The 12,435-nt window shown below is 30.6% G+C and overlaps 1 protein-coding gene across 2 annotated transcripts in view; it reads left to right on the top strand.

Moving 5' to 3' along the window:
* Positions 1-2,769: 2,769 nt before the first annotated feature.
* Positions 2,770-12,435, top strand: part of spoon (A-kinase anchor protein spoonbill) — a 17,626-nt gene continuing 7,960 nt past the window's right edge. Inside the window, exon 1 of one of the 2 annotated variants that reach the window (XM_011501105.1) lies at positions 2,770-3,046. In XM_011501105.1, the coding sequence (XP_011499407.1) occupies positions 2,795-3,046 (252 nt within the window). In that variant the 5' untranslated portion in view covers positions 2,770-2,794. The remainder of the gene's footprint in view (positions 3,047-12,435) is intronic. The other variant, XM_011501106.1, reaches the window with a different exon arrangement.

The raw sequence follows: 12,435 nt of genomic DNA, 5'->3' as shown, positions 1-12,435 counted from the left end.
TATATAAGTTAGAATAATTCATGTAATGAAGGGACATATGTATAGAATGTCAAAGCGTTCGAACAAAATATTTCCTAATTACAATAATGTATTTTCAACAAAATAATAAAACATTAGAAATTTTTCACTTCCCTTATTTCCTAAGATTAATAATGAGTTTGAATATTCTCAAAATTTAATAATATTTAATTATTCGATGTTTGTGATTTGAATCTCGTGTTTATTAGTATGGTTATTTTCAATGTTAATTACATAGTTTAAGAGTAGATTTATACAATTGTATATTGGCATTTGTATTATTGAAAATTATTAGTACTAAATAGGTTGACACTTATTGATATACTAACTATAAGTTCATATGCAAATACATTTATTATTAATATTTGATATAAATGACATAAATTACATAAAGATTACATATTTTCCAAAGATAATACAAATATACAAGATTATATATTTTCCAAATTTAATATACTGTAACGGAGAAACACCAATTTTATAATTAAAAGCAGATTAACAAATTAAGAAGACAATAACTTGATAAATAAAAGGATAGATTATTTTTAGCTTCATTAGAAAGCAGCGGACCCTAGTATGCACATTGGCAATTATTATTCTAAAATAGTGGGATGCAAAGTTTTCTGCCTTATCTAAAGATGTTAAAGGATACAGATATTTTTTATATTTCTCATATGTAATTGATAGTAAGATAGTTTTTGGCTAATCATTACATTTATGTGATAAAATATTATTTACATTCAAGCGTTATAGATTTATTAAAAATAAGTGAAAAAAAAATTTTTTTTTTATCAAGATATATTTAATATTTTGCAATTTCAGTAGGAAAAGAATATTTAATACATCATTTCAAACAATTTATCAATAAATTCTTAATTCATTGTCCAATGTTATTGTGACAGTTAACCAACTGTTATTCGTTATAAGTTCATTTGTAGAGTACTTAGAATGAAATTACGATTTAATAGAAAATTTAATTTGCTGCATCGATTACTCACACATTTTTTTAATAAAAATTAAAGACTTGGTATTGAATATAGCGAAATTGTGTAATGTTAGCAACACGATGTTATGTTATGTACATAAATTTTTTTAAAGAATAAACGTGTGCATTCATGTGTTTGTTTCTGAATTATTATTGCCGGTATTGAATATAAAAAATGCTGATTGTTCAGAAATTCATATATGGATTAGTGATTGTGGAGATATGGCGTCACATACGCTGCTCAATCCTCTTTAAGTAACGGGGACCGATTTATTTAGAATGCGAAAGTGTGGCAATTTGAAATGAATTATAAGATATTTTCATAAATTCTGATGCATAATGATAATAATAATAACATCAACAACAACAACAACAATAATAATAATAATAATAATAATAATACTAATAATACTAATAATAATAATAACAATAACAATAACAACATCAACATGTTGGCAACACTTGTTGCATTATCAATGCAAATGAAATTGTACGAGACTGTCATTTAGGCTGTAAAAATCCTTTTTATTTTTTAAAAAGTATTTATCTTTGAATTGACATTCAATATCGATGCAGGGACAATTCAACTAAAATTACGTTAAATTATGAGTGCTAATAGATTAAAATTATTGTTTTTTTTTTTTTCGCATAATTATAATTAAAAAATTTTTCTTATTTATTTTTTTTGTTATTTTTATTTTTTTAATATAAAAAGTGTTTTATATTATGTATAAAATGTAAGTTTACATTAATACTAGAGTAAATATTCTTCAGGCATATAAATCATTGAGCATAGTAAATTGTAAATTATTTTAAAAATGAATAAAAGAGCATGTAAAATGATGTATAGTTGCATAATATCGTGTATCTGATTGCGTCGGCAGTCGTGATCTGAAAAATCGTGCTGCAAAAGTTTTTAAATAAATAGCGTGCATGCGATAACAAGCGTCGACTATGTTTTGAAATTCGTGCACCATTGTTATCCATTTTATAATTTGCGATCGCGCACAACAGAGGGCTTCCACGGAAACGATCCTCTTCCTCTGATGGACGATGGCGCAAACGACACCATCAAACTACCACGAAGAGGTCAATTAGACGAAATTTTTCGTCGATAAAAGCTGTAAGGCCTTGGACTCGTTAATCGAGAGAACAAGACGGCGAGCCCAACAAAACTCGGAGCAGACGACAAAAGTTGCGGATTGCGGACTCTTAGTCCCACGCGTCGCTAGATGTCGCGAGCGGAGTGACGTTGGCCATTGTCGATGGAACGTGACGGTCGCGTGGGGCCGGTGCACCCTGCTCAGGTTCCAAAAATAAGAAGAAAAGCAACAAAAAAAAGAGAAAAAAAAACACAAAATAAAATGTTAATAAAAAATAGAAATCAAAATAAAAATGCACGTTATTGTGTAGGAGATGTCGATTCGATAGGAGAAAAACGAATGGTAAGGATCGCGGGACTAGCAGAAACAGGACGAGTACAGCAGCGCTCCTGTGAAAGTTGTTAGGAGTGGCGTTGGGAATGGATACGGAAGAAGAAAAGGGGGGCCGGGGGGGGGGGGGGGAAGGCGGTAGGTGATGGTGATTGCGACGAAAGCGAGACGGTATGTGTGCGCGCGCATTTGAAGAGCGTATGAGCTAGAGTGAGTGAGAGAGATGGAATAGGCGTAAGCCGTAGCGCCGCGGTGGGGGAAGGGAGATAGACAGACAGGGAGACGGAGAGAGAGAGAGAGAGAGAGAGAGAGAGAGTGATATTGCGTGCGCGTGCGAACGTGCGCGTGAGAGAGAGAAATGGTAAGAGTGGTAGTGGGCAGCTCCGGTGCAACGCAGCCGGAGATTTTCGTCGAGTGTGCCGTGTGCGCGCACCGCCATATTGCCTTGTGCCAAGCCAAGAAAACATTGTTGCCGATCACGTGGAATCAAATAAAGCGGCGCCCAGTGCTCCTCGACACGACGCCCAAGTCCTCCGGGAGCTGGATTGCCCAACTAGCGGGGAGTTGCATTCTCGGGACCAGTAATCGAGCCCCCGCGCACATTAGATCGGTGAGTAAGCGCCGCCCGGAATATGTCGCCCGCTACTAAAAACTGGCCGCGTGTGCCTGTGAGCACGCGGGCCTCCTGTGTCGTCGTCAGCCGGCACGTCGCGTTCCGTTTTCATTTTGTCTCGTTCGTGACGACCTCTTCGCCGTCGCCTCCCGGCTACCCCGGTCTCCATCTCGCTATCATCTGCTCGTTTCGCTCCCGGGGCGTAGGGAAGAGTCGCATGGACTCTCGGACTCTCGGACGCACGACCCTCTCCTAGTTTTCCTGGCCTCGCGCTCTCTCGTTCTCTCGACGGCCGATTGATTCGTCTTTTTCTCTATGTTCCGCCGCTCAACTTTGGTCAGTTTCGCTTCGTTCTGAACGACTCGAGGGCGATTGGCGGGGTCGTCGGGTGCCTTGGTGCGGGGGAGGGAGCATCAAGGGACAGGGCTCATGGGGCCTCGTGTGTACAAGCGTCTTCGGGCGGCGGGTGGTGTATTTGTCGCGTCTTCTCGTTCATCGTCTCTCGGCCCTCGTCGTCGCCGAGCATCGGCGGCCTCTCCTTGCTTCCGTGTCTAATAGGTCGGTTGGCCCATCGTCGAAGGAGGAAAGTTGGCGTGTCGCATGCGCGCATCTGGAAATAGCTTGTTGTGGTAAGGTTACGTAGCTGTAGCTCATAACTTACTTACTCCTAGGTTATGTGTTCTCACCATGCGGTCTTCGGCGCGGAGCCGGCGGCGGCTATTTCGTTCGCGCCCTGGAGTCGGTGCGATGCGATACGGATGTCTAGACACACGCGCGCGCACACGCTCGTGGGATCCCGACGACGATTGCGTCGTTTTTGTTTAGCATGAGCGCCAACACCTTTTCATTAGCTGCTATTGCGCTTCTCTCCTTCCTCCTTCTGCCTAATGTCATGGATCTGTGATAATAGAGAGAGACTTTTTACAGCCAGCAGCGTTCGCACGCAATGTGTTTGTTCTGTTTGTCGAGATTATTTGTCGTTGCTTTGCTCTGATCCCCATGAAAAAAAAGGTAAATGCTTCAGATTTTTGACATTTTGCCATTGTCGACGAAGGACTAGATGAGAATTTTAGTACAACTATCATTGCCTAGTCTGCCGAATCGTTGTACCATTTACGTTTTATGCCACAAGTTTCCATATTTTTTTTTTTTTTTTTCTTTTTGTATGTCAAATTGCGTCTTCGCAGTTAAGCTTTAGAGTTTGCATTTAATTGGCTTTACGAAAAGTGGCGCCCAGTTGATTGGTTACGTAAGGGTATGCCAACCGAATGCCAAGGCATTATTAGTAATGTTTCATCGCCGTATGTTTACATCATTATGATTTTTCATAATCGGTTACCTATTTCTTAACCATGTTTATTCATTCGCTTTATACAGTTATAATATTAATTTTACAAGGTTGGATATCATAAAAAGCCCTACCTTAAATTTTTAAATTAAAAATATTGTTTTACAATTTGTCCCGTGTAATCGAGAGTGTTTGAGACTCTTAAGATTTATTTAATGGTTGATCGTGTTTCAATGATAATATCCCGTATTTTATATTCGTTTGGATAACGTTACTTGCAAGCTCACATGCGAACATTAATTTTATAAATCGCAATGATCGCACATAGAATGATTCTTCGCTGATAATGTTGATATGAAAATGCTAATGAAAAAACTAACTTATACATACATTATCATACAATTTGATAGTATACATTATGTTTATTTCCTTGCGATAGTTCTTTTTGTCTTTCATAATTTTCTTCGTCGCTATTTCAAATGCCGCTTAATTTAATGACATATTTTAAAGACTTTGACAATTAAATCACTAAACTGAAGCGACATTAAATAAAAACGGGTACCATGTATGTATAGTAATAGTGATAATATAATATACTGGTGAATGCTAATATAATTGAATATTATTCTGTATTAATTGTTCATTTAAAAACTGAATTTAAAGTGAGGAATAATTATTAAAAATTATTGTTGTACTTGTGATGTAAATTCATGTTATTTCACTTAACGGTTCACTTAACTATTTAGCGATTATTATAAAAATACGAAGTTAAGAAAAAATTTATTATCAAATCCAAGCACGTGTCCGTATTTTACTGTATGAATAAACTTACCATATTCCATGTCTGGAAATGAAGTACAAAAGGAAGAAAGCAAACACGTTTTTATTGACAGCTTTTCCTGATTGTGCTTCAACTATCTCTCATGTTCTTTACGAGCATATGATACTTTTTGTTACATTATATAATTTCGTTGCTATGTTCAATTAAATTTCTCATATAATGGACCAGAAAATATTTTATAATTTATTTGTATATATCTAAAAATAAATAAGCAGATATTTTCCTAAATTTATGGAGCTGCATGGTTCAATCATTAAATAACTTATTCTTAATAATTTCAATTTGGCCAGTATAATAAAATTATATTTAATATGAGGTTCGGTTTTAAAACATTTTAAAAGCATTATTAACCTAGGTTTTATTTATTTATTTTTTTGTTTTTTTTTTCTATAATGAATTAAATTTCAAAATAAGTAGTTTTGATATTTGAAATAGATAAATATGTTCATCTCTCTCTCTCTCTCTCTCTCTCTCTCTCTCTCTCTCTCTCTCTCTCTTTCTCTCTGTCTGTCTATCTATCTGTCTGTTACATGATTTTTAATATTTTTCGTGCATGTTTTGTCTTAAGAATAATTTCAGTTCATTTTATATTAGCACATAAACAAACATGAGAATACATTATTTATTTGGTATGAGTAAATAATGAATATTCAAAAACAATAATTAAATAAATTTTCTATAAGTATCATAAACCTTAGGTTAGATAAGAATTATAAACGTTAGATTAATGTAAAACGATTTAAATTTTTAAAATCAAACTTGTCTATGCTTACGATATTCAAATATTTTAATTTTATTTAATATTTTTAATTTCAATATTTATTCATCGTGTTACAGCAAAAACTATAGTTGTAAACAATATAAGGTAAATTATAGTTAAAAAAATTTCTTTCATTTTAATTTCATTTCGAAATTTTGCTTTGAGGTTTTATTTATCACGAATACATTATTTTAACGATCATTGCTGCAACAATGATTTTGAAGATAAACTTATTGAATATGAAATATAATTCATGATAATTTATAACTGTTACTTTTCTTAAAGACGAGATAAGTATTTTGATGGTACCCATAGTAATGTCACTTAATTAATTTTTTTTTTTGTCATATGGAGTGTTGTAAATTCAACATAAGTTTGTAATTTTCTAGAATATAAAAAGTAAATCGATAGTCAATAAATGTCACTCGTTCTATTATACTTATGTTTTGAATTTATAATAATTTTCTACATTTTAAAGAAACGTAAAGACGTATAAACTTACTTACCGTATAACTTGTTCGATAATTTAAATATGTATCATTGACTACTAAGTAGAAGTTAGAAGTAAAGTCCAGGAGGATAAAGTTTTCCATATTTTAATCCATGTAGATACAGAATAATTAAATAAATTTGAAGTCTCATAATTATGTAAGTTCGCAGGAAAAATGCAACAGGTGTTCTGTCATTAATTTTAGGCCACTGATAAAACAATTTTGGCTACGTGAGCAAATTTTTGGCGCGATATATTCAAAATATTACTGTATTATATTCGTCTCACGCGTACGTACAATCATGTGCGGCGTCCGCATGTGAAGGAACAAGGGAATGGACATTAAGAGTGGACGCACACAACGTTTAATAAACTTCAAGATTGAACGTTTACATTGTTTACTAGGATTGGCCATGTAAACACCTTCGATGACCCCATGCAAACAGAATATTTGTCATATACAAGAAACTATAAATTGTAATAGAATAAATATTACTCATGAGTTTTTAATCCTGGCTTTTTCGTGTAGACACTGTTTCGATGACATATTGATTTGACCTGATTTATTTTCAAGTAGTAATCTTTGTACACCATGTACTAAATAGTATGCGATGATATGTGTTAATCATTAAATATTTAAAAGATTACATTTATCCAGATTTGATATTGAACGGGGGTCAGCTATATAATCAAACGACTGAATTGTAAAGATTTGTGATAAGAACTTCTGTACGTAATGAAAATATTAATTTCAAATGAAATTATTTGCTCGTTAATATAACAAATTATCGTTATAAAATACGTATACATTTATTAAATAAACATTGTCAATTGTTTTTTATCTTTATATAGATTTTTTTACGTTTGACTGTCGTTACAATTTTAAAGATGTTTTAATTACAATCCTATATGCTTATTTTTAGATCACATAATCATTCAGAGATACATTTTAGAGTAACGTTTATAAATAGGATTTTAAAACAAAATAATAATAGGATTATAACATTTTTAAAGTTCTAAAAATATCCATAATATATTAAAATTACCTTTATAAAAAAAAAAACATTGTTCAGTTCGATTAATTTATGGTAACTTTAAGTCCAATCATTATTTTTTCTAATTACAATATTTGTAACAGTTAGCCTTTAAAAAATATTATCCTTTACATTTTATATTCGATTTTTTATTATAAATTTTAAAAAGTCTAGCATTTCGTATAGTCATTCTTTTTAAAATTATTATTGATAATCTACAAAAATAATAAATTTTAATTTTTTATTTAAAAGATTGCAGTCAAATAATTTTGGTATAATTATATTTACACTTTAAAAGATAATATTATTTCATAATTGACTTGACAACAAATTATTTACAATTTTAAAGATTTTTATATAAATAATTAAATTTTTTTACTTCATAATTTCAGACAAATAAATTAATTGAAATGTATTTAGTTTAAAAATATGTACCTGTCAATTTTTCGGTAATTGTTATTCGTAGAAGTATGAATTTTATATTTTCTCCCATTAAATATATTATTTTATTAAAATAAATAATTTAATCTTTGTATTTAATGAAAGTTCTTTGAATTGGAGTTTATTTATTTAGTATATAATTACAGTTTTTATATAAATTGATAAGATTTTCGAAAATAAATGGTATTTTTCATATAAAAATCATTTGAATTGCGGTAAAATATTATTAATAATTCTTTTGTATAAAATCTATAATAATTATGATTATTATTATTGTTGTTGTTGTTGTTGTTATTGTTATTGTTATTGTTATATATATATATATATATATATATATATATATATATTAATACGATATTGTATGTTTGCAGTGATTTATCATAGTAGAAATATTTATTATCAATTATAAATAAAGACAAGTTTGTATCGAATGAAAAATTATGTCAAAAATAGTTTTAATCGCTTAATAATTTATTAAATTATTTGAAATTTTTATCTATTAATAACCGAAATACCTATTGCCAATTTATACACAAAAAGGTTGCAGTACATGTATATTTAATATAGCAACAGAAGCAAGTAACAAGTCTCCCCGGATACCAAACACTCCAAGTGTTTTAGACTTTCGCTAAAATCGCACTGTTGCGTAATACGACACAGTAAGCATATTGAAATATAACAGAAATTCATTATTCAGCGTAACCTCGTGTTTCATTCACTTTTATACATTGGACTAGCACTTTATCGCATTAATAATAATAATAATAATAATAATAATAATAATAATAATAATAATAATAATATGCGCCTGTTCAATCACTAAACGTGCCTTCAAAACTTCATCCAACAATCGCATTACTTTCCCTTTAAATCGATAATTTTACCATCATGATATTAATAGCGTTCCAACTTCTAATATCTCATTACATCTTTTGGGTTAATTTTATTCTAAATCGTCAAAGTTTATGCTGGATAAACTTATTTTAAATAATCTAATTTACAATTGTATAAAAATTTTTCATTTAGATACATGTATATATGTGTATGATATAATAATTAATACATAATGGTATTTATGAAATAAACGTCTTTATTAAATAATTATATAGATGATTTATTCATTTTATAAGAATTTTTCAATTTACTATTTATAGAAATTCTTTATTGTACTAAAATTTCGGTAATACTTAAATTAGCGGATTATTCATTAAAATTAAAAATATTATACGTTTGTATTAATCATATTTATATATACTAATGAAGAAATATTAACTGCTTAATTAGCTGCTTGAGTATTCAATTTTCTATTTAGAATGTTTTGCAAAAAGTATATTGAAGTTTCAATAATTAAACGAATATATTAATAGTATGATTAATAGAAAACAAAATTTTTAATTTTGTTAATTTTAAATTTTGTTCGCAATTAATTATAACTTTTGGAAAAATATTACTAATTAAGATATAAATTCGTATGTATTGCTTCATTCCTTAAGATATCTTTACTTCTTGAAAACAAATTTTTCAGCAGGTTATTTCTTGTTTGTGAAAATAAATTAAACTGATTTCATTTTTAGTTTTATTATCGACTGTTTCATTACATATATAATAAGAAATTTTTCATATAAGTATTTTTTTTTTGTAACATTAGTCATTTTTATTAGTTAAGATCCTGAGTTAATTAGTTCCTTATAATGTATGTGAATATTTCAGAACTAATCAAACTTATGTAATTAGCTTGAATTTGAAATGTATGTGAATTATGTGGATTCACTTTAATACTTAAATTATTTTAACAGTATTTGAAAGAAAAATAAAGATGCGTTTTGTAAGTTCAATAAATTTTCTATTTGTCATTGTTTGATTAAAATTTCGTAAAAGTAATAGATATATAAAGTAATGTATTTGGTAAAAAGTAATGTACACTTGAATAGATAATTAAAACGATACCGGCTTTGATTGCATCGCTCTTATAATTTGCAAGTACAACAAAATTTTTTAAAATAATTATTATCCATAATTTGGTTAATTCTTTCACTGTCTCTAGGACATTTCGGTTTAACATAGTCAATTGTTAAAGAAAGGCGTACCTTATATCAAACGTTCGTTTTCAATAATTATACCTATTATCTATTATTCAATATGCAATAGTTATAAGGGGTATTGAATAATTAGGTGACGGTGATATTCATTGGTTAAGTAGGAAAGAGTAATAAGAGAAATTAAGGGAGAGGCAAAGAACTCGTAGGATGAAATGCACTTAATCGAGGAAGTCAAACGACAGATACATGAATCCCGACGAAGTAGCGTTGCTTGCTAAGTGCATTCTTCTATCGTCCTGACTCGCCATGTACCCGCAAGAAGAAAGCAGGAATACAAGCATGAGAGTTAGGAGATGAGAATGAAAGAAAAGAGTACGAGCTGTCGGAGAGAGGGAAACATCGAAGGAAGGATGGTTGAGAGCCGAGCAGACGTTTCTTCGCAAGCTACCTGCTTTCTTCCTTTTTCTTTATTTTCTTTCCCCTCTTTTTACGCTCTTCTTTTTTAGATATTCCCTTTGCGTGCTGTGTGTATATTATATTACATACATGATTATATATGTGTATATATATATATATATATATATATATAGAGAGAGAGAGAGAGAGAGAGAGAGAGAGAGAGAGAGAGAGAGAGAGAGAGAGAGAGGGAGTGAGAGAGATATATACATACATATACAAATATGCACTATACAAATAAGTCGTTTTTGTAATTTATTTCCCTTGGGTAATCGCATTTTTCTTGGTGGTCCGGTCCTCCTTTTGTTTTGCCTTTATTCTACATCGTTGAAAAACATTTTCATTTAAATAGGCGTTTCGTGGTTAAATGTGCGTTAAATGCCGAATTACTGAAAACTGGCATTTTATATATTTATTATATGCAATTATTATTGAATATAATTTTTAATGATTATGTTTTAAATATCGAGGTGTATCTGCTGATTTCTGTGCATTAATGTTTGACGTAAAAATATGACATACATTATGTTTGAAAAACAAATAAAAATTTTATCAAATACAATGTTCCACAATCTTTGTCATTTATTAAATTTTATTCATCAATCTTATAAATTGAGTTATTCAATGATTATTTCAAATATATGAAAAACTTTATTTATTTATATATATGAGTAAATATTCATATTATTTAATGCACATCTTCTATTCAAAATTCATAATAACTTGATTTAAATGAATTGTAATTTGAGCCCACATTATGTAGTAGAAACACGGTATTCCTGTTACTGGTGTTTAGATAATTTGGTTTCTAAACAAACATCGTTCATTCGGTAAATTTTCCTAGATCAACACATGAAACCTTAAAATCTAAACCTCTAAAAATTGTATTTAAATCAGTATTAAAATATATATATTAGTATTGCTCAACTTTTTGTAAGGTAATACGCTGTAAAATTTTATCGATTTATTTACACTTGTGAATTTAATAATAAACTAAAATTGAATTTAAAGAGGACGGCATAAAACGGTCAGTTTCCCATCGTTTTACCAGCATCGAATATTCGGCCCTTCGGTGTTTATCCTTTGGCTTTTCCCTCTCCTTCCGTTTAAATGGCAGCTCATTGCCCGGTCACTCATCAACAGCGCGAGACCACGGTGACGATGACGGCACGCGATTTGCCCAGTATGCCGGCATTCCCAGCGCACGTTGAACCACGAACACGCACCTTCATCGCCGGTATATCCAGTTTACAAGTGTGCGCAACACCACGTACGTACATAATCGTGCGTGCATACTGCAGCGCACGTCACAGCTACATGTTTGTACGCGCGTGCGTGTGCAAGACATTGTTGGCATATAGATAGATATAGATGAATAGATAGACAGACAGACAGAGATGGACTATTGTTATTTGTAGGATCTGCGATCGAATGGTTTGCTGATGATAAAAATTGCAAATGTACAATAGAACCTTATTGCAATGGTAATTTTTATTTTAACCGAGGAAGAGGGAAGGAAGCTGTGTAATGCGATGACTTTGATGCATAAAAATATATGAGACATTTTATTCTAAAGAGGCATAGATACTTCTCCGTATTACGATATAATTTTTTTTAGATCTTTTATTTACTTGTCGGTTGAGACATAGCATTGCTTTATCATAAACGAAAATAATGTATACATATATAGTCTTGATAATTTTTTAAAGAAAAAATTGGAAAATCGTTATACGATTAATCGAGCTTGTTGTTTAAACAGATCGATTTTAAGTATTTACATTTAATAAAATAAAAAATAATTATATTAGTTATAAATAGGTATATAATGTTATTTATTATTTAATATTAATATTAAATAGTTTCTTTATAAAAATTATGTTTGTATTAGACTTGTGTTTCGTTAGAATATTAAGTAAGTATATTTTTTATGTCTAATAAATTTTTAATATTCTTAAAAACGATAATTTTTTATAGTTATATTTTTTACGATGAAATTTTTGGACTTTTATAAATACCACCCCCCCCCCCCCCCCATCG

The sequence above is a fragment of the Ceratosolen solmsi genome, unplaced genomic scaffold (assembly GCF_000503995.2).
Source record: "Ceratosolen solmsi marchali unplaced genomic scaffold, CerSol_1.0 scaffold57, whole genome shotgun sequence".
Taxonomy (NCBI): domain Eukaryota; kingdom Metazoa; phylum Arthropoda; class Insecta; order Hymenoptera; family Agaonidae; genus Ceratosolen; species Ceratosolen solmsi.
Note: the sequence above shows the minus strand (reverse complement) of the source record. Positions and strands in the feature narration are given on the sequence as shown.